The sequence below is a fragment of the Colius striatus genome, chromosome 15 (assembly GCF_028858725.1).
Source record: "Colius striatus isolate bColStr4 chromosome 15, bColStr4.1.hap1, whole genome shotgun sequence".
Taxonomy (NCBI): domain Eukaryota; kingdom Metazoa; phylum Chordata; class Aves; order Coliiformes; family Coliidae; genus Colius; species Colius striatus.
The window spans coordinates 2,966,819-2,993,174 of record NC_084773.1 but is presented as its reverse complement, the minus strand read 5'-3'; the positions used below and the strand labels follow the sequence as shown (position 1 = coordinate 2,993,174).

Here is a 26,356-nt window from a genome sequence, read left to right as displayed (position 1 = left end):
GCCATTTGATATGTGAATAAAGAGATGCTTTTCTTAGACAAAAACATCATCTCCATTTGCCTGCAGTTTGTCTGTTGACATGATGTGCTTTAAAAGGCAGTACTTTAGCTTAATACCTTGAAGTACATACCTTCCAATTTTCAAACACAGAAGCACAATGCACTGCACCTAACTCTTGCCAAGAATCCCCATTAAGTAGGCTCTCCAGAATGACAGTGTCATTAGAGAAACTCAACAGCAGTAGAACATTACCTCCAATGAACTATGATTTAGTCAACAAACTAAGCCTGTATAAATGATAGTGTAACAGAATCAAAGATGAAATAAACTCTGGGCTTTTGCAGTCTGACTTAATCATTATTTAAAGCCCACTAATGAATTGTGACAGGTCACCAGACACAATTGGCACATCCCAGCGGGGATAATAAACAAGGAACAAACCAAGCACCAGCTCTTCACATTTGCATGATTTCCTATTCCTATTCCTAACTTGTTTCATGTTCAGAAGCACATTGTTTTCTAGGTGCTTATAAAAACAGTTCTAATGGGAAGACAACATCTAAATGTGTTATAAGTTTCAAAAGAATATGAAATGTTTTTACACAGTATTAATTGGTCCTTAGTCAATCCTTTTATTGTGTAGGGAAAGAATAAGGTAAGATTCAGTTCTAAGTTACCTTCAAACCTAAAGGATGATGTAACACTGTTCTAAGCACTGTGAATGGACTGGTAACAAAATACACACAATGTCCATGCCTTGCATTCCAGAAATTCATCCCAGAAGTGAGGGAAAACACTACAGTAACAGTACGATGACATATCACAGTGATCATTGAAAACCGTGTGTTCAACGTGATATAAGAAAATAAAATACTCTATTTGACAGTGTTGTGAGGAAGATGATCAGTAGATGAAGCAGTTATTCAGCACAGTAGCAGGTGGTTTACATTTTGGAACAGAAATTCAAATGATACTTACGTTTAGCAAATCCATCCCCTGGATAAATGTATCTGTTGTATGCATCCATAATGTACACCCGGTGATCGTCCATGAAGTCCCTCTCATGGCCATTCCCCTGCAGGAAATTTGCAGTTAGCTATTGCTAGCAGACTAACACAGAAGGAAACAGTATGAAAATTCCAGAGTAATTAAGACTACAAAGATCTAACATTTCAAACTTCTGTCTCATTCTCTCAGTCAGAGTTATTCTGAGGTGCAGAGTATTGTGGGCACTGTCACTATCAGTAGCACCAGAATGGCATTTCCTGAGGCTAAAAGATGGCAACTCCTACTTATTCCTTCAGCACCTCTGGTCCACAAATAAACAGCTCTAGAAATCTAGGAATATGAATCTAGGTGGACAACTTCCTTATGAAAGGTGAAACTTGCCAATGCACCATTAATTGGATCACTTAGAAGATGAGAGCATCTGCATGCTGAAAAAGAATCTGCTGAGCTATTACTTCACACACCTCTCACTCCTCAAAGAAAGGACACAGAGGGGTGGTGCAGTGTGCAGACAGAGTGCTAGCATGACCTGGAAAAAGAATAAATCAAAATACAACCCAAGAAGTTGTTCTTGGGGGAAAAAACCCCAAATAAAATAAAAAATCACCCCCCCAAAAAAGCACAAAGAATCCACATCCTGAGAGAGATGGAAGAAGAGAATCATGAACACAAAACATCGTTCTACTGCATTATCTAGGCCCTTATTTCATGGTAATGTCAGAATGCCTTAATTTGCAGATTAGGGGACTGATAGAACATGGGAAGCTTGCAGCCATTCCACTTCCTCATTGCCACTGAGATACTTAAAATGGTTTATTTGCACATAGTAAATGATGTTCAGTGCTTTAGGATTGGACACACTTTTGGTGCATTAACTGCTTTTCCAAAAATACTGTTGCTCTCAAGATTTATTTTGGAAATCCTATCAAAAGACAAGATTTGTTCTCAATGCCCACAGGAAGTCATTCTACCAGGTGAAGAGTGATGTATTCTTCACCTCACCAGCCTGAAGCCAGGCTTTCCACTGAAACACTGAATGACGAATCCATCCCCTGCAATGACCATGCACGTTGAACTAACTGGAATTCTGCTTTAAGAGCTTCTTGTTTCTCCTGGGACACTGCTCTACCCTGGAGACTGTCATGCCTGAGATTGGCATGCAACCCAAAAATATTTTTACATCTAGCCACATGATGGAGCTACAATTCAGTCTGATTTTATTAAACTGGCTAAACAGCCTTTTGGACCATAAAGGAAACAAACAACTGTGCACAGTTTCCATCATGAATGATTAACTTAGTATTCTGTGAGTTGACAGTTTATACTACTATTAGAAAAAATTGTATTTATCACACACTTGTATTTGGAGGAAAATGACTGTAGACCTGAATACAGGCCAACTACTCACCTGATGGGCATCCAGATCAATAATGGTGGCTTTAGACACTCCTTGCACTCTTTCAAATAAGAACTGGACGTAAAAGCAAAGAGAAAGGCAGAGAAAGCTATAAAGTCAGTTGGCAGGTTAAACTGGAAGCTTGAAGCTTGCACAGTATGTTACTTTCTGACTTGAAAGTAGCACGTCTGTTGATTTCAGACGCCAAGCAAACAGCTAGTTGGTTCTAATATACTTAATAACAAAAGTTCTAGTTGTTTCATATTAAAAGATAACCTTTGTGGTTATACAGTTAAATGCCTATACATTTCCACCACATGAAATACACAAAATATGCATTTCAGTCATCGGTGCAGGTATCTGCCTAGCTGTAGAGAAAGTTGGTGGAGAGAGGGACGAAAGCTTTCTGCTCATACCCTCTTTCTCCCACGATGTACCAGACACAACAGAGGACCAAGGTGTTGTCTTTCTACAGCATCCCACACTAACTTGTCAAGTGAACACTGCCAGGGAGGCATGAGTCCAATAGCACTGACTAGCACAATGGGTACTAAACCCTGTTGTAGTATCAGTAGCTTTGCACAGGTGCAGCTGATACATTTCTCCATCCCACACCAGCCAGAGATAAAAGGACAGGTCCAGCTAGGGATTAGAGAGCTGATGGTGGCATGGGTGCTGCCAGAGGCTGGAAGGGAACCAACCGTACAAGCACAGAATCCACTATTTCAGAAAACCTGCTGTAGAGACTGTCTGCATTAAAGACACTTTTAGTAACAGAATTCATTTCTTATTTTCTGTCTGAAGAAAAAAAACCCCACTTTTTAATTCTTTCAGACTTAACTTTGACAAGTTACTATCTTTAACACAGACGTGGGAAAACCCAAAGGTTTTGCATAAACTGACACCCACTCTGCTTTCCCATTCTGTATTTTAATGAGGGAAAACAGAACACTGTGGATTACTTTCCTGCAAATTACCATGTACAGAAATTAGGATGTTATGTCATAGTGTGCTGCAATCATCAGAGGTTTTTTATGGTTGATTATTACTGAATAATACTCTAGTATACAAATATACCATAGTACATTTGATCAAAATAAGCCCTAATTGCAGAAGGGTCTTCCTTCAGTCTTTCAGCAGCTAAATACCAAATGTATTCATTCACATTCAGGGATTATTTTGGAGACATTCACATTTCTATTCACGAGTGTGAACCACTCAGAGCACTGTATACTGCAGCTTGATTCACAGAGTGGATTTCTGCCTCTGCATTCCTCTTGATAGTAACCATTAAAACCAATGGGGAATGCTCAGGTCTAACTGTAAAGCTGGGATAATTATCTTTGAGGACATGAGCAGTCAATCTGGTTTGATTTTGAATGTGGTTTTTTTTCAAGAAGACATTATTAATGCAATAGTAGTGGTTCAGATTTACATTCTCATCCTGACCCCTGCAGTTCTTCCACTTAACAATACTGCACGTGTTACGTTCTGCAGCACCAAGTACCACACCACTTCCCTGTTCCTGCCCATCTGTAGATGGCTTCATTTTCTCCTATTAAGATGTAAATTACTTCTTATGAATTTATGAGGATTCTTCTTTTTCCATTTGCACAAATAGTACAAAATACTGATTTGAGAGCACTTCTTACTTTTATAGCCAGTGTGATATCAGCATAGGCACAGAATCCTCCACCTTTGTCACTCGAGCAGTGATGAAAACCACCCCCTAAACACAGAAATGTCAAAGTGAAAACCTAGATACTAAGGAACAAAAATGGTCCTTGTGAATAGACAGAGATCACTCACCACACCTCAGGGATGGCTTTTTTTCTTTAGTAAATACCATACTTGGAATCATAGAATGGTAGGGGTTGGAAGGGACCTTTAGAGATCATCTAGTCCAACCCCCCTGCAGATTAAACCCTCCCCTAGCAATACAAAACATCTCACAGGGTTTCTGTACACATCTTAAACGTGGCCTACAAGAGCCTCAGGCAAAGGACTCATAGATGCCTGGACTAAAGGGAATTGTCCCTTTGACCCAGCAACCACCCTAAAAACTGAGCAATATCCAGATGTGACACAAGGTGCCACAACGAAGGATCTCCCTTTGGAAGGCATGTGGGAGTTGCAGGTTGAACATGATGGAAAGGATGTGTGGGAAGTTCTCTTCCCTGCTGAACACCGGGTCAAAAAACATACCAAACTAAGAACTATGGTGTTAGTATTAGCACATGCCATTGTCTTCTGCAAACATTCAGACCAGAAGAAACTTTAAGAGTTCCTCTTAAAAGCACAAACACACACATGAAAAAAGTACTTGGATTTCCCCTCCCAAAACATAGTTCTTAGATAACAAAACAGAACTTCATACTGAGAAATCCATTACGAATATCTAAGCAAGAAATGCAACCAGCTCATTTTATATACCAGTGACAGGCTTTGGGGTTTATTTCATTTTTAATATTGGATTTTCACTTGGCAGAAGATCTGTGGAAGAAATAAGGGAAAAATCCCAGACTTGATGGGCCTCTGTGTTCAGTGACAAAGCACTGCTCCACTGGTTTTGCACTGCTATTTGCTACAAGCAGGAGAGCAGATCTATATTCACTGCACTCCTCATAATGTGTTCATTCAAGTCTTTTCAGGAAAAACTGCACAACCCAAAATAGATAGGAATTGGTATAGGTCCTGCTCTCCAGCAGATCAACCAATGCCTTGAGCTGGTATCTTTCCTGATGACATAACATCTTCATCCAGTTCCCTTCTTTCAGAAGAGTATGGTATTTAATTATAAGACTGCAATACAGGTGACAGTGGATTAGGAAACAAATCCAGTACTTCTTTCATCTGTTTTTTCCCCTTTAGAGATGATTTTACTTAAACACATTCCAGTCACTTTCTGTTGTTATAAACACAGCACACACCATGATAAATTAAAAGAAACTTATTTTAAACACACTGTTTCAAGTGTCATTTAATGCAGCACATTTATACTCACCCACGTTGATTGCCCAGCCTCTATCAACAGCAAGTTTTCCTGCCTTAAGAAAATTACAGTGAGAACTTCATGAATGAAGGAGCCAACCATTTGAACACTGTCTGCTTCTACCTCAAATGCAACCCTGGGCATCTGGACATGCTCAGTGAGTCTTTGGATGTTTGTCACCGCAGATCATTCCAAATCAGATGTTTAAATAGGAACATACAAGACTATCCACAGCAGAATTTGCTGAAAAAAATAATTTGATCTCTCATCTGTGTTTCATTCCCTGTGCTTTGCAGAGATGAACATTGACCCCTAGCAGACAAATGAAAAAGGGCAAGCGCAAGTGTTTGAGAGAGTCAAAAATGAGCGAGAAACTCTAAATATCCTTCCTGTTCATTTAAAAATAGGAGGAATGCAAGCTCAAAATCCTGAAGATACAGATGAAAATAGTTTCAGCAAGGGGTGGGGACAGAGAAATGCTCCACTAGGAAGCATTCTGTGATTTATTTTTTAAGTAACAGGCATAGTACATAATATTATCAGTCTTTTTCCCTCCACAGAACTCTGCTTGTATTTCTCTTTTGAACTCAAATGTCATTGAGGGAAGAGGAAGAGTGGACAGAGAAAAGATACACAAGGCTTAAATGATGACATTTTAATTTAAAAACCTGACTTATTTTGGCCAGGAAGAGTGAAGCAAGTGTTTAAGTGCAGTATTCCTTTAGTGTCATGTGAAAAAAAGGATATTAGTAGCTATTTAATAAAAAAAGAGCAAAAGCCCTTTTCTGTAATCATGAGATGAACATATCACACATCCCATCTGAAAGGGAGTTTGGACAGTTGAGAATTCTTCCTCACCAATACTTGTGTTTGAAGAATTCTAATTCAGTATTAAGAAAACTACTGGGAAAGTAAACATCATCCTGTTAGGAACACCCTAACTTATAAAAACAGGATCTGGAGAGAAGACTGCAGTTGCTGAAGTATAAAATCCATGAAGTCAGAGGGAAAAGCACGTTATCTGTGATTTAGCAGACTTCTCAGGGATTCCTCACCAAAACTTAATCTTCTCTTATTGCTAAAAAGAAAAATCATTAAGAAGTAGAGAAACTCAACAGAAATTTTCATGATGAACAGGACCATGAGGAACAGCAGAAGATTGTACTTCTGACTTGTACTGTACAAATTCTGTTGTCTTATGAATCAAAACTGCTTTTAGAACACAGACCTCCTTCCCCATAATGAAAAAGAAAAAAAGGTAAAAAATAGCAGCATATGGTATCAAGATCAGTCCAAAAGAGACCAGAGATGTCATCCATATTTCAGGAGGCACAATACAAAAAACAATAGACAACTAGTGGCTCTCTCTTCCATGTGTCCCCATCCATAACTAGTGAATACAGGTTTATGAATTGGAGATAACACAAGCACAATGAAAAACATCACAAAGCTATTTAAGAGTATTGCCTAGTTGGAATCAAGTAGAAATAGATCTTCCACATGTGTACTGTCAAGACCCTCATCTCAACAACCACTACTGACTGCACAGAACAGAACTTGCCAGGAATCTGAGGTGATGCTGAAGGACTAAATGAAGTGACAACCAACAAATGTTAAGCTCTTTCAACTATATGAACCATATAAAACCAAAATTCTTTCTACCTTTATCTGGTCTGTAACACCAGGCTTTGGAATTTGTTATTTTAAGTAAAGGTCAAACTACCTCCCAACTTCCCAGCAGTGCCTTGAAAGCAAGAAACACAGATAGCAGTAAAACCATTTTGGCATGATCTCCAGCTCCTGCAGAAGACAACTCCTGGAGGAAACCACCATGAGAAAATGCTCCAAGTGGTTTATGCAGGTTTGTTATTAGGGTGATGCTAATAACTGCTTTGGCCAGTTAGCACCTACTAAAAGAGGTGGCAGGTTCTGATATCTAGCTTATTACCATAATCCAGTAACCCTAAAGATTTATCCAGAACATAGCATGTTCTTTCCAAACTCATATATTTAAATTGTCCTTCGACAAAAGCATCAGACAGAGCTACACTGTACAAACACTTTCACACATTTCCTTACCTCACTATCCTTGGACATTAAATAACATGTACATCCAAGCAGACAGAGCAACACAGAAGAAGTAAAGTAGAATTAGGAAATGGGATTTTAAGAATTGAGAACAACATTAGTTGGAGAAAAAGAGTTCTGAGGTGGGCAAAATATATACAACTTCTATTTTGGACAAGAAAGCCATTTCCCACTCTCAAGCCTGAATCAAAACCAGACTCAGCAACCTGCAAGGATATTTAAACATGGTACAGAACAGAGGCCTCACTATTGATGTAATGATTTAGGAAGAAACCACTGGCCATTTTTATCTAACAGCTCAGAGCAATAAGCAGCAGTTAACTGACTTCACACAGACAATTTCAGCATCAAGGAGGTGACTTTCTGATCTTTCCCTCTATGATCCTCATGTTCAAAAACTCCCTGGAAATCTTCCTTTGCTACTTCTCTGCTAGGATTATGACTCTCACCTTTTCCTTCAGTCATAAGTCAGATTTTCTGAACACACATAGATATAGCCACACATTTTCCAACTACTCCCAGTACTTCCCAGTGTCCTGAAGAACTACACTACATAAACACTGCAGTATCAATCATAAAAGGCATCAATTTGCATGCAGCACAGCTGACATGTGATGATATACTCCAACTTTCTGAAGAGCTCCAGGTATTTAAATATCTGTTACATTTTGGTAACAAGCCAAACAACTGGCAGAGATTTACTTTTACATACACGCTTGCAAATCCAGCACCTGGATGGGACACAGATGTAACAACAGAGCACTAAAATTCTGAACCAAACTGACAATTTGTGTCTGATGAAGAATCAGGCATCAAGTAGTTCTATCATTAACAAAGTAAATATTAAAGTGGGATATTTCATCTTGCCTTAAAATCTGATAACTGCCTTTCTACTTATTATTTCCCACAGCAAAGCCTAAGAGAGATTAAGAGTGATCAGATTCACTAAACAAACAAATGCTAGTATGAACACTTAAACTCATGTCAGCCCCATGAAGTTAAAGGAAACCTGAAGAAGTGCTTCACCAGCCTTTTGGGCTCACTCACATCATTCTCATAAGTCAGACTCAAACAGGTTCAACCTTCTCCATTGTTTCTGAAAGCCACACTGAATTGCTTTTTAATAACTAGCCATAGAAGAGCTTGTGATGTTACTTATGTCTTGAATAAATACTTGCTATATTCAAAAAAGATAAACATTGAAAAAGAAGAAACCTTGAAAAGAAATCTTCCAGTGCAGATTACTAAGCACCCACATTTCTGTGGGCAGAAGCAGGAAGATACCTATTAACCTACTTCTGAAAACAATGCCATTACTTCATTCTTCATTGGTGGCCTCCCTGTCTCACTCACCATTAACATCTAGTATTTGCAATAAATCACTTTCTTATATCTGGCACAGACATATCCTAAACAGTTTGCCAACCCACAAAACAGTGTTCTTCAATAGCTGTCTTCTAACAGATGTAGAAAAAGCAATATGGACCTCTGTCCTTTTCACAAGCACCCGCTGTAACAGCTGCCTTCAGGAATAGTAGTGAAAATGTAGTAAAGATCTGTTTGTAACATAATATTATTTCAGAGAGTATTATTGATCTTCCATTTATGTAACTGCTACAGCTCAGTGTCTGCAAAGAAAGATCAGGACTGTTACCATCTTCTCCCAGCACCATGCTGCTTCTGAACTCTAGTTCTAATAATGATAAGGAATGATAAAAAGGGCAGGAAAAGTACCACTAAGTACTGGTTTACAATCATGAAGGTATATTTTCCTCAATACATTCTTTAAATAACTCATTCCTAGCTCCAGCTGTTAACTGGTTTCTCTTACTTCCTCAGTGTCTCTACTGGCAATTTTCAACAGAACTGTCTGGCAACACTTACACAGCTCCTCTGACCAAAGCACTCATTTATCTAATTAGAAAGCAAATTGTTAAGGTGGAACAAGCTACATCTCACTTGAGTTCAGCTGAACTGATTATGTAGTATTTACAATAGAAAATGCAGACAATTTTAATAACTGCAGTTACTTTAACTAGGTGACACCGTTCCAAAATGTAAACGTTGTCTCAGGAACAACCAAACTTTGGTTCCAAGGCTGTTTGGTAAATACGTGCTTCAACAATAGCTTCTATATCATCAATTTTAAAGCTTCCCATTTAGTATTTGCCTGTATTTGAACACTGTCCAGTTTCTGTATTTGCAATACCTATCATTGCTTGCCCAAGCTGCCTCTTCATAAGATCAGGCACATCCTTCACCTTGATGGTTGCTAACAAGCAGTGACTTTGCTCATGTTTCAGACTGGACACAAAGAAAAAGTGAATCAAGAGCACCTTACCATTATTGTTCCTCCTGTCTGGGTTCGTAGAGGTTTCAAAACTTTTCTCTGAACAATAAAATTGGGAAGAAAGGCAACTGGTGGAATTTCTGTGATTGTAGCCACAACAAATGACCACTACAAAGAGGGGGGAAAAAAAAAGTTCCAATTAGTGTAGCCTGCCTTAATGATGACATGTAGATCTCTCATCAGTTGGTATTTACTGAAAAAAAGCTCACAGGTCCTTTACAAGATTTGTAATACTTTCAGATGATGACCACAACAGCCCTTTATTGGTAACCTTCAAATAGGGTTGTCCTCAAGTTGTTAGCCATGAGATTCACCAATCACCATCACTAGGTTTTTCAGATTTTAGTAACAAATGGTAATAAATCAGCAATTTTTCAGTAAGCCAATGTTTCAGAAAATCTAATATCCCTGGGACTGGGAGGAAGAATTGTAGAGTGTCCTTCAGCAGTATTTATAGCAAGCTATGCTTGATATATTGTTCAAACCTAAAATATCTTTTCCTGTGTCAAGCCAAAAGGATATACCAAGGAGAAAAGAAAAACAAACAGGCAGACAACTCAACTAAGAAGTTCAAACACTTAAGTGAACACACAGTACAAATTTAGGCATGAAGAATCAATTAAAATGTATTTAGCATATTAAACACTTCTGGAAAACGTTTCAAGGAAACATTTTGTTATAATGTATCATCAAGAAAATTATTTAAAGGTTAGAACACAAAGTATTTGCAGTATGTAAACTTCAAATTTTGAGTGGGAGGTTTTTTTTGTTTAGGAACTATTTTTTGCACTCAAATTGCACCTATGAGAACATCAGTTACTATTGCTTTTGGTAGATACTTGCTTTCAGCCATCAAATTACTGATTCTCTAGAAAGTTTTGCAGACATGTAATTATGGAACTTCACAGAAATTGAAACTTGGTCTGGGTTCAGGGAAGTGTAAGAATCATATAAACATTCTTTAGTAACTAAGAAGGGTAAGTAAAGCCACATTATCAACTCCATTTAACTCTTGATTTATTTCTGTATCGAACATCATAAGCTTCTGAAAAGTTCACCTTCCTGTGGGCTGGACATATAATTCAATGTATGAACTTCAGTTTCAATGAAAAATAATTAACTCCCTGTTTTGCTAACAGGCATAAAGAAATCAGGCTAACCCTTAACCAGGTGTATTGTCCTTCAATGTGTGCCTCCTACAAATTAACAACTAGGCAGTGTTATTAAATGTGGCTAAGAGTAACACTACACCAAGACGTTACATCTAAAAAAAGCCCCAAACCTAAATGAAACAAAATCCAAACAACTTCAAGAGTTCTTCATTTTCCTTCTTCAAGTTCAAACTCTACAACAACATATACATTTAATGAGGATATTCCTGCAGTACTCTATAAGTAAAGTATTATTAATCCCAACTTTAATTCCTTCATGATAAATCTCTCAGTAAGGTTAAATGACTTTAGAAATTACTTGAAATTATGACCCTGCAATGTGCCCTCGTGGCCAAGAAGGCCAATGGCATCCTGGGCTGGGTTAGAAGGGCTGTGGGCAGTAGGTCAAGAGAGGTTCTCCTCCCACTCTGCTCTGCCCTTGTGAGACCACATCTGGAATATTGTGTGCGGTTCTGGGTCCCTCAGTTCCAGAAGGACAGGGAGCTGCTGGAGAGAGTTCAGCACTGGGACATAAAGATGATGGAATGGGGCATCTGCCTTCTGATAAAAGGTTGAGGGAGCTGGGGCTCTTCGGTTTGGAGGAGACTGAGGGGTGACCTCACTCATGTTTAGAAATTCATAAAGGGTGGGTGTGAGGAGGCTGGAGCCAGGCTGTGCTCAGTGATGGCCAGTGACAGGACAAGGGGCAATGGGTACACAAGCTGGAACAGAAGAGGTTCCAAAGAAACACAAGGAGAAACTTCTTCCCTGTTGAGGTGAGAGAGCACTGGCAGGGGCTGCCCAGATGGGCTGTGGAGTCTCCTTCTCTGGAGACCTTCCAACCCAGCTGGATGAGTTCCTGTGTGACCTACTCTAGGTGGTGCTGCTCTGGCAGGGGGTTTGCACTGGATGAGCTTTAGAGGTGCCTTCCAACCTTTGAGATTCTGTGACTGAAAGTTGAACTGAAAAACCAGTTTTAGGAAGACAAATCTAAAGTATTTGCTTTTATGCTGGATTAATGCAAACAGCACAGTCAAACCCAGTTTCTGAGGCACTGTCTCTGTGCATTCATTGCATTCAGCATTTAAAAACAGCCAATAGTCCATCAGGTTTTTTTAAAATACACAATTTTGTTCTTTAGTATCTAAAATTAAACTGGGTTTACATCTTTTGTAAGCTCCTGGAGCTATTCCCAGCATCACAGATTTACAAACCCAACACCTGGGACAAAGCTGTTTGTGCTCATCTTCAACAGATAAAGTACCATTTTCGTTTAAATTAAGATAAAGACATAAAGGAGAACTTAAAGTGTGTAATTTTCACAGAAGTTACCAAGTCATGGATGAACACACTATTATCATTAGGAATAAGGCACTGCACTTGTAGAAACAGATGATAGCCAGGTGAAACACCCCAGAAAACCAACCAGCTAAACCCCAATTTTTGGTGCATCAATCTGAAAACCAATGGGCTGGAAATATTAAAAGGAAAGGAATAAACCATTGTTAACCGAATGCTGCTTTACCCTGAAGGGGTCCACTACTTGCTTTAGCTGCAAAGAATGCCCCACAGCATGTGCACAGCAGAGACTGAACTCCATCAGACCTCCTTCCCTAGGACTAAGTATTGTTTTTCAGAGTTTTCTCCAAACATCCTCAAAGATCATTACTTTTAAAATAACATTTTTTGTATATTCCTACTGACACATTAACATCACGTGGAAATTTAGGTCAAAGTGATGAAATTCATGTCTCTGCTCTCATGACCTTAAACACAACCATTTTACAGTAAACCAACACCAGCCTTTGTAAATTTTTTACCAATCAAGTTTAAGAAAAACTGAGCAAGGAAAAAAGTACAATGTAGGGAGCAGACAGAAACAGCAGAGAGCAAGATGAACTGAGGGACTGGGCAGGGGAATGCTGCTGCCTCCTCTTAGGGGGAGGCCTCCTCGTGCTTCCCACTGCTACAGTCTGGGGTCTCTCCTGTGGAAGATAGTCCTCCACAAACTGCCCCATGGAGACAGTCCTTTGGGTACTGACTGCTCCAGTGTGGGTCCCCCATGGGTCACAAGTCCTGACAGCAAACCTGCTCTACCACAGGCTTCTCTCTCCACGGGTTCCCAAGTCCTGCCAGGAACTTGCTCCAGTGTGGGCTTCCTTCCCACAGGGACACAGTCTCCTTTGAGTACCCCTCCCTTCTGGCATGGGGTCCTTCCCAGCTGCAGGTGGGTCTCTGCTCCCTCATGGCCTCCATGGCTGCAGGGGCAGAGCCTTACCATGGGCTGCACCACAGGCTGCAGGGAAACCTCTGCTCCAGTGCCTGAGTACCTCCTCCCCTCCTTCTCCGCTGACTTTCACGTCTCTGCAGAACAGTTCTCATATTCTCACTCTCTTTTTCTGCTGCAGATTTTTTTTAGCACCTGTGCAGCAATTTCCTCCCCTTCTCTACTATGTCAATCCCAGAGGTGTTCCCTCCATCACTGTTTGGCTTGGCCTCGGTCAGCAGTGGGTCTGTCTCAGAGCTGACTGGCACTGGCCCCCTCAGATACAGTGGAAGCTTCCAGCAGCTTTTCACAGAAAGCCACCCCTGTAGCCCCCCTGCTACCAAAACCAAGTGGGTCACACCAGCTCACTACACATGATCAATATATTTTCCAGTTTCTGCAGTTGCAGGAAGTATTCCCTCAAGAGAGGAAGGAGAGATACACATCTGAATCCACACACCAGTACTGGTTTTGAACACCAAGACACAAGTTATGCAGACAACTCCCTGTGAAACCATTCTGTAGGTACTAAAAATATTATTATGGTGTTCCAAACTGAGTTATGCACATTACACCCTGCTTCAAAGTAGTGATTCAGTACAGAGAGGTGGGTGGCTCCATGGAGTTAAAAGCCCAATATCAATAACAGCTGCAATAAGATCAAATCTAATGATGTCTGAAATTGAATGTAACTTTATAGCACGGAATGAAGACGCATAAGAGAGCTCAGAACAGGAGTAAGAATGGGAAAAGTTCACACAAATAATAGATCCTTTACACAGAAAAATAAAACATTCCAGAAATAGCATTACAAGGACTCTTTCACTGTTGAAGGGCAGAGATGACTCAAAATAACTTATTCTGACTTATGAAAGAAAAGATTATTTCTCATATAAATTCCTTCTCTGCCCTCTTAAGAGTTGCAAAATAAAAGCAATGTCACCTGCACTTATCTACTCTCCAATTCCACCTACAGATGCCTGAATATGTTCAGAAACAGAGATCTCAAATGTTTATGTTTTAAAGTGACATTACAGTTTAAGAAATTGATGTTTCATTTAGAAACACCCAACAAATGCTCTTTATCCCCAGTGAAGATATAATCCTGTATGAGCTGGTATTACAAATCTTCACATACAGGTCATGCAAGGTTACGCCCCTACTTTGATCTTTGAAATCTCTCTATATTCCACCAATACAGGTAGTGTTTAAGTATGAAGCCAGCACTTATCCCCACAACAGACAATTGAATCCCTACATGGATGCTCTTTTGAGATTACACGAGCCCCAGACCCATAAAGCAATTCGTGCATTAAAAGATATCCAATAAAATACTCCACTTTAGTGCTCTCCAATGTATTTTCAACTTTAGAACTCTCTTTTACTAGAGTAAATCAAAGCTTAACACTTTTGAAGACTAAACCCCTGGTACTAAGGAGAATATTATTTACATCTCAAACATTAACATTTTCCTGTGTTCATTAAACTTTCCCAAAACATCACTTCAGGTCACCTATATAACAAGGCAGACTCTCTTTCCCCTCCACCCCTCTATACTGTGAATTGCCTGATGCTTCCACGGTTTTCTTTCAGTATTCTCAATTAAAATGTTATCAAAATACACCATTCTATAATCTGCAAAAGCTGATTCTAGAATAAATCTAGTAAGATATCTGTTACCTTTGACTCTAATTGTAGATAGCTCGCTTGAAAAGCACATTAATAAGTACAGTACCTTTAATTTATTAAGGTAGCGCCTTGTGTGAACAACCAAGAGATCTTCATCAGTAGCTTCCCGTGCCTGTACAATCAAGTCATCTGCAATTAGTTTTTCTTCTGGAACAGGAGAGAAATAACACTTGTCACTGCACATTATCATTTAAGTTCCCATATTCCACCCTGCCAAAGAAACCACTTTGACCTTGACGTAGTAACTTCATCGGTAATGTAAACTCACTGAAACAACTTTTGTTTACTCAGCAGTTCCAAATATATCCCCTCATACATGTAAGCTATTAAGGTACTGTGTATATGATATTGTTTACAGAAAGTTTTCCTAGTGCAATCATGGTAACTTCTTGTTTAAACTGAAAGAAAACACAGGTAGTGGCAGAGGATGGACAGATACAAAAGGATTACAAGAGTCCTTCCAGTTTAGGGCTTGATACACTGGGGAAATTCTGGTGCTCATAACATCAAATAGTCACCATTCTATAGCTTGCTTTAAGAAATTTCACAGTTGATGTTAGTATTTAATTCCCTAAATCAGAGAAGAGTAATAAAAATAACCAAAATTCAAACCAAAATAACTGCTTGGATGGTCATGGAAGGGAATGCTCACACTTCATTACAAAAGATACCATGACCAGCTATTAATTCTTCCCCTTAGAAACCAAAACATAGTTTAAAAATCCAGTTTTGTAAGAGCAAATTACAAAATATCACTCCAAGATTTCAGAATGTGATCAGAGATTACATGTTTGAATGCATACATCTGGATACACATGCCAGAAAGTTCGAGTCCACTGAGAAAAGCTAAGCAGTGCACGAAACCAACACTGCTTTGCATATGACCACTACCAATGATAAATGTGAGGCAGTGCGCTCATCTTCCTAGGTTAATTTTGACATTTAATTACTGTGCAGAAGGCTGCAGTCATCTAAGACTCTACCTTTTCTCCAATTTTATACTTTGAGGAGGAAGAAAACATCTCACAAATGTGAGAGATTTTGTTCTGAAGTGTTATACCACAACAGCACCTGCAACAATATTTGTTTTGGCAAGTTTATGTTTCTCCCAGCTGAGGTTGGAGAAACATTTCATTCATTCACTGGTGTCAGACAGAAAGCCAAATTGAAAACAGTATAATTCTTGAGGAAGAAGGTAAGTGTAGAAAGATTTTCACTGGTGATTTCCCTGGTGATGATAGGGATCAGCTGTTGCCAGAGACTGCTACAGAGCCAGAGAAAACCAAGAGTGGCCTGGGGTGTCCCCTGGCTTCTCTCTCCTTTACAAAGCAAGGACAGTAAAGTGATTGAGAAAACTAATTTTCTATGAAAGACTGAGAGTAAAGAGTGGACACACCACACAGAAAAGAGCTAGAGAAAAAGAGTTAATACAGAGAAGGAGCAGAAAGGCAAGTTTTTGATTAATTATGAACAAAGTCACCAAACCTTAGGGTTGTCAGAGGAAAGATCCAAAACTCAGCTACTTTAAATGGAGTGGTAAAACTCATTTAACCAAGGTTAAAGGAAAACAAGGTAGCCTCAAGTCAGAAATGCAACATTTAACTGCAAAAGATCATAAGCTGAAGGGGTCATTAATAAATTCACAGAAATGGAAGAGGTCTGGCTCTCAGACAACCTTTGTCTTGGCAAGAAAAAGAGACTTTTTTTTTCAACTTGGTAAACAAGCTTAAACTTTAGATGCAGAGATGCCAAGATTCTACAGGCCCTGATCCTTGTTCTTACATTTGTGTTTCCTTAATGTACTTTTGCCTATATCTTCCAATTTAAATGGCAATAATGAGCACCACCACAAAAAGCTCTGCCTTTCATCAGAGGCAGCTCAAAGCTTTTCCCAAATATTATTACACTAATATCATAAGAATGGATTTACACAGCCTGCACTTAGCCTTCAGCCTGAAAAGCAGGATTTGCCAGTAGACTGCAATCCAAGTTGAATAACTAGGTTATATCCCATCATTAACACCTGTACTGTCACAAGCCACAAAGATTGCTTCAGTTCTTGCTACACCAAATGTAAAGCAATGGAAGCACAAGGCTATAGGAAGTTGTGTACAGTACTTCAAACTGCAACTCAGGTTGCAGCTAACATAGGAAGGACTTTCCAGGAAGTCTGTGTTCTGTTTTAGACTCAGACTTGGTCCTCCAAAGAAAGAAGAAACTAGATCTGCAAACGGGAGCTGTCCTAGAGAATAAATTTAGAGGAAACATTGTTCTCAAACATTAATCTAAAACTGAAGGAAAGTGTTTGAATCATTAAGTATCTAAATGCAGCACAATGAGCTACAGCCACAAGGCTCTAGCATTCAAGCTAGGCTGAAAGTCAAGAAGTGGAAACACCTCTTAGATATCACACATAAACATATCTTACAAAGACCAAGCAATGAAATTCTGCTCACTTCATGCTTTCATTCAAATCACAAAGACCAGAAATATTTTAAGATGTTGTAAGACATTAGTATGCTCATATTTCTCCTTCTTCCTTTTTACTCACAGTCTTGTAAAGCTCTGGGCTAGACTGAAATGAACAAAACTAGTTCCTCTGACTAGTATTATTCTTGCCTCTGGGAAGAGCAAATCATTTAATGAGCTTGAATTTTCAATCATATTTCTAAGTTTCGCTCTGCACAGGCAGCATGACAGAGCTGAAACCAAAACTGTGGGTTTATTTATTGGAGTGGGATAGAAAATACATTTTCAAAGGACTGTGAAACAAACCTCTGCATTAAAAAGCCCTGGTGTAGGATGTTTGCTCTAATGTTACAATTTCATAGACAAGATCTTCAACAATGTGTAACACACAATATCCAATCCACCTCAGAAATCTTACAGTTGATTTAACTTGCTAAGATTTAAGTCTGCAAACATATAAGGATATATAATATATAAGGATACTAAAGCACTCCAAATATGGTTAAAGAAAGTAGCTTAAGTCTACACAGTGAGCAATGAAGATGTACAGTCACTCTGTTGGCAATTATTAATGTGTCTGCACTGACTACTAACTACATAGTTGCTATTAGCTTTTGTACAAACATTTGTCTAAGAGATGCCTTCTGTTATTTTACCTTTCAGGAAATTGATGACTTTCCCCCATTTCCCTGCATCGAATGGATGCAGCTTCTCAAGTCCCATGAAGGTGATGTTGTAGTCTGGAGAATATACGATAGGCCAACATGCTGGTGGAGGAGCCTCGTAGAGCTCGGTTCTGTGAGGCCTTGAAAAGCAAAAATAAACCAAAGTGGTCATCATCTTTAGCAACTGTTTACAAAGCTGAAAGTTTATCACTAAAACCTCAAATTGGAGTCCTTATTAAAGTCTACATTAGGGACGATTCCTGAAGATGCTGTTTCCAACAGTTACTGAAGGAAGCACTTGGCTGTTGAACTGCTCTTCAGCAGTGGGGTCAGGGAAAGCAACATCCCCCACTACTAACGGGTATAGTTCAACTCTTGAATTAACCAGTGGTGGGGAAAAAGAGAATAACTGAATAATGTGCATTAATGAATTATGCATATGGAGTTCATTGCAGACATCAATTCAAACATTTGCTTTTCTCCCCTCACCTTCCCAAGTTCATCAAGCAGCACCTCTACCTTAGAAGGTGTATCCCATTTCACAGAGAACATTGTCTTCAACAGTGACATTACTAGACTCACATTTTGAAGTCTGTACCAAAGCACAATCGAAAAATAAAGCCACATGATGTTTCTAACAACACAAGGTTGGAAAGATTTCTAGGGCCACTTCCTAGCAGCAAGAGATTATTTTGTGGCCAGCTCAGCATAAGTAAAGAGTCTTGTTTTTGTATCTGAATACCATCTGATCACAGGACATACTCTCAACTCTAGATCTCACACCTGTAACCTTTAACCAATACTTCTCTTTGCGCTCCCTCCAAATTCTTGTATTCATCAAAGACAAGGAGAGAGAGCCTGTCCAGCTCAGAGCCCTCCTTCACCACCTGCTGACAGAAACCACAAGCAATGCTGCGCTCTGCATTCACAAAGGCACACATGGAGCATTCGGGGGACACCTGTGTGCACACACGGGTCCCCAGCTGGCCAGACTCCGTGCTCACCTCAGCCTGTTCCACCAGGCTCCCTTCTCTGCCCCAAGCCCCGCGTTACTGACACAGACTGAGACCTCTCTTGCTCTTTGAAATTTACCTGAAGTTTGCAAAAGTCTTTGCAACGCACTGAGCAAACAGGAAGGTCTTTTCTCAGGTTAATAATACAAACAGAAAAACTCTTATTTCCAGACTTATTATGCACAAAAATAGCCTTTGAAAATTCAGTTTAAAACAAAACACAAAAACCCACCAAGCACGACGACAATGGAGGCTTTTCATCAGAGCCAGCAGTCTTGATGCCCACACATCACCCACACCAGAGCCAAGGCTCCCTGAATCCTTCCCTCCTCCCTCCCCGCAGTAAAAGGCAGCTTTTGTACACGCGATGCGCTCTCCCCGGCCCCGGTTCCTGCCCTGCCTGGCAGCATGGCCTCGATGCTGCGGGGAGGGGACGTTTCCCCGGGGTGTCCTCCGGGCGCTGCTCCCCGCGGCCCGCGCCTTGCCTACACAGCGGGCTGGCAGGGAGCGGAGCAGCTGCCCCCTGCGCTCCCTCCAGCATGGCCCTGATGCCAGCCGACGGCAGGCGGCCCAAACCGCTCACCTGCCGCGGCTAGGGTCGTGGAGGGGTGAAAGCGGGCAGGACCGGCCGGGTCCGGCGCGGTCGGAGCGGCGCTGCCGCAGCCCCAGGCCACCGCCCCCGCCGCTCTCCGCACGCACCTTGCGGCCCTGCCTTCGGGTATGGGCGGGACACGGGCCCCACAGCCGGGCTGGCCTCCGCAGGGCACGGGCCCTCCACTCCCCGCCCTCCCCCGAAGAAGCCGCCCCCGCCAGCTGAGCCCCCGCCCGCGCCCGCGCCGCACCCGCGCCGCACCGCCCGGCGCGCTACTCACATCCCCCCGCCTTCCGCGGGCGCGCTGGCCTGGCCGCGCAGGCTCCGGGCTGCCCCGCGGCCGGCACCGGCAGCCCCGCCCCGCCGCGGGGCGGAGACACGGAGCGGCAGGGCCGGGCGGGGCGCGGAGGCGGCGGGACCGGCGCGGGGCTGAGCCGCTGCCCGGAGCCGCTGCCCGCAGCCGCTGCGCGGAGCCGCTGCCCGCAGCCGCTGCCCGGAGCCGCTGCCCGCAGCCGCTGCCCGGAGCCGCTGATCGCAGCCGCTGCCCGGAGCCGCTGATCGCAGCCGCTGCCCGGAGCCGCTGATCGCAGCCGCTGCCCGCGCTTCGGGGGTCGCAGCTCGCTCGGGCCTTGTGGCACTCCTGGGCGGGAGACAAGGACAGGCGGCTCGCAGAGAGCTGTGTGCGGGAAGCGCTGTCACGGCCCTGGGGAAGGTGATACAAAACAGGGTGATACAAGATCAAATAAAGAAGGCATTTGATCAAGGGAACTTGATCAAATACTGTAGGAATGAGAAAAACTCAACTCCAGTGACCAGGTTTTTACATGAGCTCCTGTCGCGACGTTATTAAGGGCCTCAAAGCAATTCAGCACAAGCCTTGGATAGGAAAATTGAATTCTCATTATAAAATGAAATTAACAAGATAACAGCAGGTGAAGAGACACAGCAGGTCAGCACCAGGAGGAGGAAAACAACGGTGGTATTACTTAACTTGGCAGCAGAACTCCCACTAACGTTGTCAGGTCAAGATTCACCCTAGGATTCACCATCCCTACATTCAGGCACACTAGAAAAATCAACTAGTTTCAAGCAAAAAGCCAGTTTCTAAATCTACTTCACTAATCCTTCCTGAATATATACAAAAAGCACTTCTTATGGAGTTGTACAGCAAAATCAATAATACCATCCTGAAAAACAGCCCATCAATACCAGCAATATCCATCACAGCCAGATGAATGTACAGAAGCGTTCTTTCCTCACAAGGAGTAATGTCTCTCTATAAGAGTTATATAATGCAATCTATAAATGTCTATAAATGCAATTCTCCTTAAAGTGTGCTGGCTCTGCCTTGGCATTCAGTTTTGATGGATGCTTGGACTTTTATCCTGGTATTTATTTAGCAGCATGAGACTGTTATCCCAATAAAGCAGAATCACAGAATCACAAGGGTTGGAAGGGACCTTTAAAGCTCATCCAGTGCAACCCCCCTGTCAGAGCAGCACCACCTAGAGCAGGGCACACAGGAACTCACCCAGCTGGGTTGGAAGGTCTCCAGAGAAGGAGACTCCACAGCCCATCTGGGCAGCCCCTGCCAGTGCTCCCTCACCTCATCAGGGAACAGGTTTTTCCTTCTATTTCTTTGAACCTCTTCTGTTCCAGCTTGTTCCCATTGCCCCTGTCCTGTCACTGGCCATCACTGAGCACAGCCTGGCTCCAGCCTCCTGACACCCACCCTTTATGAATTTCTAAACACTAATGAGGTCGCCCCTCAGTCTCTTCTCCAAGCTGCAGAGCCCCAGCTCCCTCAGCCTTTCATCACAAGGGAGATGCTCCACTCCAGCACCTTTGTGTCCCTGCACTGAACTCTCTCCAGCAGCTCCCTGTCCTTCTGGAACTGAGAGTCCCAGAACTGGACACAATATTCCAGATGCAGTCTCCCAAGGACAGAGTAGAGGGGGAGGAGAACCTCTCATGACCTACTGCCCACAGCCCTTCTAACCCAGCCCAGGATGCCATTGGCCTTCTTGGCCAGGAGGGCACGTTGCTGGCTCATGCTTATCCTGCTGTCCACCAGCACCCCCAGGTCTCTTTCCCCTAAACTGCTCTCTAACAGTTCATTCCCCAATCTGTACTGGTACATGGGGTGATTCTTTCCCAGATACAAGACTCTACACCTGCCCTTGTGAATTTCATTCAAAACATTTCATTCAAATTATTCCATCCCTTTGACATGATTTAATTAACATTTCTTTTTGCTCTGGCCCTTGGTGCACCACATCTGCCTCTTATTCCTTGTTGCCAACTACTTAATACTTGGTGCTTAATTAGAGTTGGAGTGTTGTTTGGTTAACAACATACAAATATAATGTGTTGCTATTTCACTTTCACTGACATTAACTTTTAAAGTGAAATTAACAATACACTTGCAGTTTCCATATTGGTTGGGTGTTGTAAATTGCTTTTCATGTGTGCTTTCCCATCCATCATTTGCATCTAAACTATGACACCTGCACTTCTCCAAGGGGAAAGTTTGCTTAGTCCTTCCTTTTTGTGCCACCAGAAATCAGATGAGAACACCTGCTCCTCAGTTCTGCCTAGCTGTGACATTTTCCTCCTCTTGTACCACAGGGAGCTGGATTGTGACCTGACCTTTCAGTGACATGTTACCATCAGTTTTAGATTGTCTCTTGAACAACATTAGAAAATAATGACACACAGAGATTTCCTCACACATAGAACACTAGAAGGGGGTTAAAACCTTTCACACACACTCACACACTGGTTATGTTGGGGCCTGGGCTATAATGAACGTTATGGAGTTAGACAAAGACAAAGTCAGCAGTTCATCTTTGAATCGCCTTCAGCAGCAGAAAAAGAAAAGAATGCCTATGTGACAGCAAGCTTGAGCAGGGAGGAAACCAAAACTGCAGACTGTAATGGAGGCAAGGTCAAAGCAAGAAGACAGGATAGAGCATTCAATTAAGCACTGTTAGAAGATAGAATAGAGCATTCAATTAAACATTGTGTGATCGCATGTATGTGACTAACAAATTGTAATATATGTAACTAACAGTAGTGTAAAGTTAAGCAAAATGTAAGGTCAGCATAACCACAGTCTAGTGTGAGAGAAACTGACTGAAGGCCAAATAGATGGGGTGATATTTAAGCACAATAAGGTTGGTGTTTAAGCACAATGAGGTTGGTGTCTAAGTTGTTACAAAAATGAAACTTTGAAGCTTCATCCATAGCGTGTGATCCTTAGTATGAACTAATTGTCATGGACTGTAGCACGTACACACCAGTTGGAAAAGTATATAAGTGATAATTATGTGGCAATAAGGTTGGAGTTGATGCACATCATATTGGTGTCTGATCATTCCCATCTCACATGATGAAGAAGAACCCCTGCATGGTTGTAACACATTAGATTGAAACACCTGAGAATTGCAGACCGACTGGGTCCTGCCCTTGGGCCACAACAACCCCAAGCAGGGCTACAGGCTTGGGGAGGAGTGGCTGGAAAGCTGCCAGGCACAGAGGGATCTGGAGTGTTGGCTGACAAAGGCTGAACATGAGCCAGCAGCATGACCAGGTGGCCAAGAAGGCCAAGGGCATCCTGACCTGGATCAGGAGCGGTGTTGTCAGCAGGAGCAGGGAGGTGATCATTTCCCTGGACTCGTCTTTGGTGAGGCTGCACCTCCAACACTGTGTCCAGTTTTGAGCCCCTCTCTACAAGGACATGGAGGTGCCGGAGAGGATCCAGAGCTGGGCTACCAAGCTAGGAAAGGGTTTGGAGCATGTCTCAGATGAGGAAAGCCTGAAGGATCTGGGGCTGTTTTGCCTGGAGAAAAGAAGGCTCAGGGGAGACCTTCTCACTCTGTACAACTACCTAAAAAGAAGCTGTAGTAACACAGGGGTTGATCTGTTCTCCCTAGTGACAAGCAATAGAAAAAGAGGAAACGGCCTCAAGTTGCATCAGGGGAGGTTTAGGCTGGGTCTGAGGAGGAATTTCTTTGCTGCAAGGGCTGTCAGGCATTGGAAGGGGCTGCCCAGGGAGGTGCTGGAGTCACTGTCCCTGGAGGGGTTTCAGAGACAGGGTGGATGTTGCACTGAGGGAATTGGTCTAGTGGTTGATAGGGCTGGGACAAAGGCTGCTCTCCACGAGCTTAAAGGTCTCTTCCAGCTGAAATGATTCTATGATTACACTTAGATTTAAAGAGCAACATTTTGTTCTGATCCTGTCCATGACACCAATGTGTGTTTTGCTAATGCACAAAGGACACAGACATCAAACAAAAAGGATATAACCTTAATTTTACTTACATTTAAAACAATAAGAGAACAAGTGAAATAATGCTGCAAGTTTAGTTTAAAGCAGCACAGAGAATAAGTAATGCAGCTAATCATTACTACATAAGGTTAGCTATGGTGATTAAGAAAGATACATCACTAGTTGCTGTAATACTTTCCCACCATCCAGCTCCACAGTGGCTGGGGAGCTCCAGTTGCAGCAAGGATCTGGAGAGCCTGACCTGGCAATTGGGAGCTCCTACACAGTGTGTCCTCTCATAGAGGAGATCTCCAAAGTCACTGCAACAGGGTCCAGCTTATGGAGTTCAATAAACAGGTTACATAATGTCAAATGCAGGAACATTTGGTTTCACCCTTTGTTGAGATGCCACCTGAAGCCTGGCCAGGGTTCAGGGAGGAACCAAGGGAGTTTCTATATCTGCTTGGCTTTGAGCACATACTTCCAAACAAGGCTGGTCACCTGGTTTTCCTGCCCTTGACAGTCTGCTTCTAAACAAGGAAAGAACTCTATTCTCATGACACTTATCTTCATGAATAATTACATTCTGTCTAAGCTACACCTTTCACTAATGATCACACATACTCCACTAATGATCAGATCCTAATTTTATACACATTTGGTTGGGAGGTTCATCTAGAGGTCAGCTTTGGTTCGAGGCCTGATGCTCAGGCCTCAATACTTCAACAAGTTAGTATTTGCTGCTCCTACAATGTTCTGACCCTCTTTCTTATCTCTTAGAAATGAAGAGCCATCATTCCTGAGGGGAAGCACAGCTCTTGTGAGGGAAGAAAGGGGCAAGTCAGCATCATCTTTATTGTCTCACCTTCAGAGATGCAGATGGAACGATCCTGATCTTTCCTGGGTCATGGGGAAAGACAATTCCCAGTAGGACCCTTTCCCATGCTTTATAGGCGTTGCCAGTTGAGCCTGCATTGCCATCCAGACATTAATCAGGGGCTTTAGAAAGCAAATGAACAGCTCCTTGGCTCTTCCACGTTGGGATCTTCCTGTTGAAACTGCCGTGGTTCAGACCTCATCACTGAACTCTAGGTCTAGGCCACATGTCACACAGAACAAAAGCAACATTCAGAGATCTGTTTTTCCTGCCATAGCCATCACAAGGCTTGCTTTAAAGCCTTTTCTCCTTTAAATCCATCAGACATTGCCTCTGATCTGCTCTGATGTTCATAGAGAATGGAGTGCAATCCTTCATTTGATTGTTCATTACATTTCCTCTTAATGTGTTGCAACGTGCCTGAGCTCCCCCCTTCCTCCCCTTCATAGGTCTAAATTCAGCCTTGATGCAAACAGAAATAACTTGCAATCCCAGCAGCTTCCAGATTTCCTGTCTATGTGCTGTTTCTGCTACTTTCAACCCATTGAGTGTTTCCTTTATTCCTTTTGCTGCTTTCCCTAGAAAACCCAAAGTGCTTTACAGCACCAGCAATGTTGAAAGTTCTTGGGCTGTCCATAATCTGATTCCACATTTGGACTCCAAACAGGCTCAGTCTGGTGACCCTGTAACAGAAGCTGCACTCCAGCTGAACTACCAGGGTTAGGGGAGCTCCCTGGTACCAAAACAAATCCAGGCTGACTGTTGAGATCTCTCTCTTCCTTTGTGAGGGGTGGTGCAGAAGAAATGCCCCTTAACACCCCAGGCTTTTCTTTGAGGGAAAAATTGCTCACTGTTGGTAAAATACAATGATGATACATATGAACCAAGGAGAAAAGTTAGTTTCCCATTCTTAATTTTCAAGCTTCAGGAGAAGAACTTGAGAAGCCATATTACCAAACCTTATGCCCAATTTACACAGAGAAGTTGTCTCATTAACAGCTGAAAAGTGAACCCAGGTTCATGCAATCTAAAAAGGAATCATAAGGTTTTGAATTTTGCCCATAAACCAGATAACGTGTGGAAGATTTAATGTCAGCTAAAGACCTTCTGTCAGACAACCATCACTTGCTAGGTGCCCTTTTTCCCAGCTTAAAAGTTGATGCATTTCTTGTGAGAGAAAAGTAGAAGGCCTGAGCTGTAGATCATACTGGGCTTTAAGGGCAGCTATGACCTTAAACTTGTAACTGAGTCAGTGAAGAAACGGATGAAAAAGAATGTTTTAACCATATCATCAATACTAAGTAGATTAACATGAGTACATAAATAAATGAATAAAAGTTCCAGTTGCTTTACCAGGAAAAGCAGATACTCTGCTTCCCCACCTGAGAGCAGGATAACACACCCCAGTGCGCACATGGGGGAGCCCAACACGTTTCTGCTGCCCCAAAACAAAAGAGGAAACTGCAGAGCGAAACATTCCAAGACGAATATTTTCACATCTCAGAAACAATCTTGACATGGTAAAGGCAG

General features: G+C 42.0%; 1 protein-coding gene across 7 annotated transcripts in view; it reads right to left on the bottom strand.

Moving 5' to 3' along the window:
- HDAC11 (histone deacetylase 11) overlaps positions 1 to 26,356 on the bottom strand; it is a 55,939-nt gene that overhangs the window by 7,630 nt on the left and 21,953 nt on the right. For 3 of the 7 annotated variants that reach the window (XM_062007977.1, XM_062007978.1, XM_062007979.1), the window contains exons 3-9: positions 18,066 to 18,214; positions 14,987 to 15,087; positions 9,826 to 9,942; positions 5,409 to 5,451; positions 4,057 to 4,133; positions 2,417 to 2,479; positions 979 to 1,075 (exon numbers count right to left, since the gene is read on the bottom strand). In XM_062007977.1, coding sequence (XP_061863961.1) covers positions 979 to 1,075; positions 2,417 to 2,479; positions 4,057 to 4,133; positions 5,409 to 5,451; positions 9,826 to 9,942; positions 14,987 to 15,087; positions 18,066 to 18,132 — 565 coding nt within the window. In that variant the 5' untranslated portion in view covers positions 18,133 to 18,214. The other 4 variants (XM_062007976.1, XM_062007982.1, XM_062007981.1 and 1 more) reach the window with 4 other exon arrangements.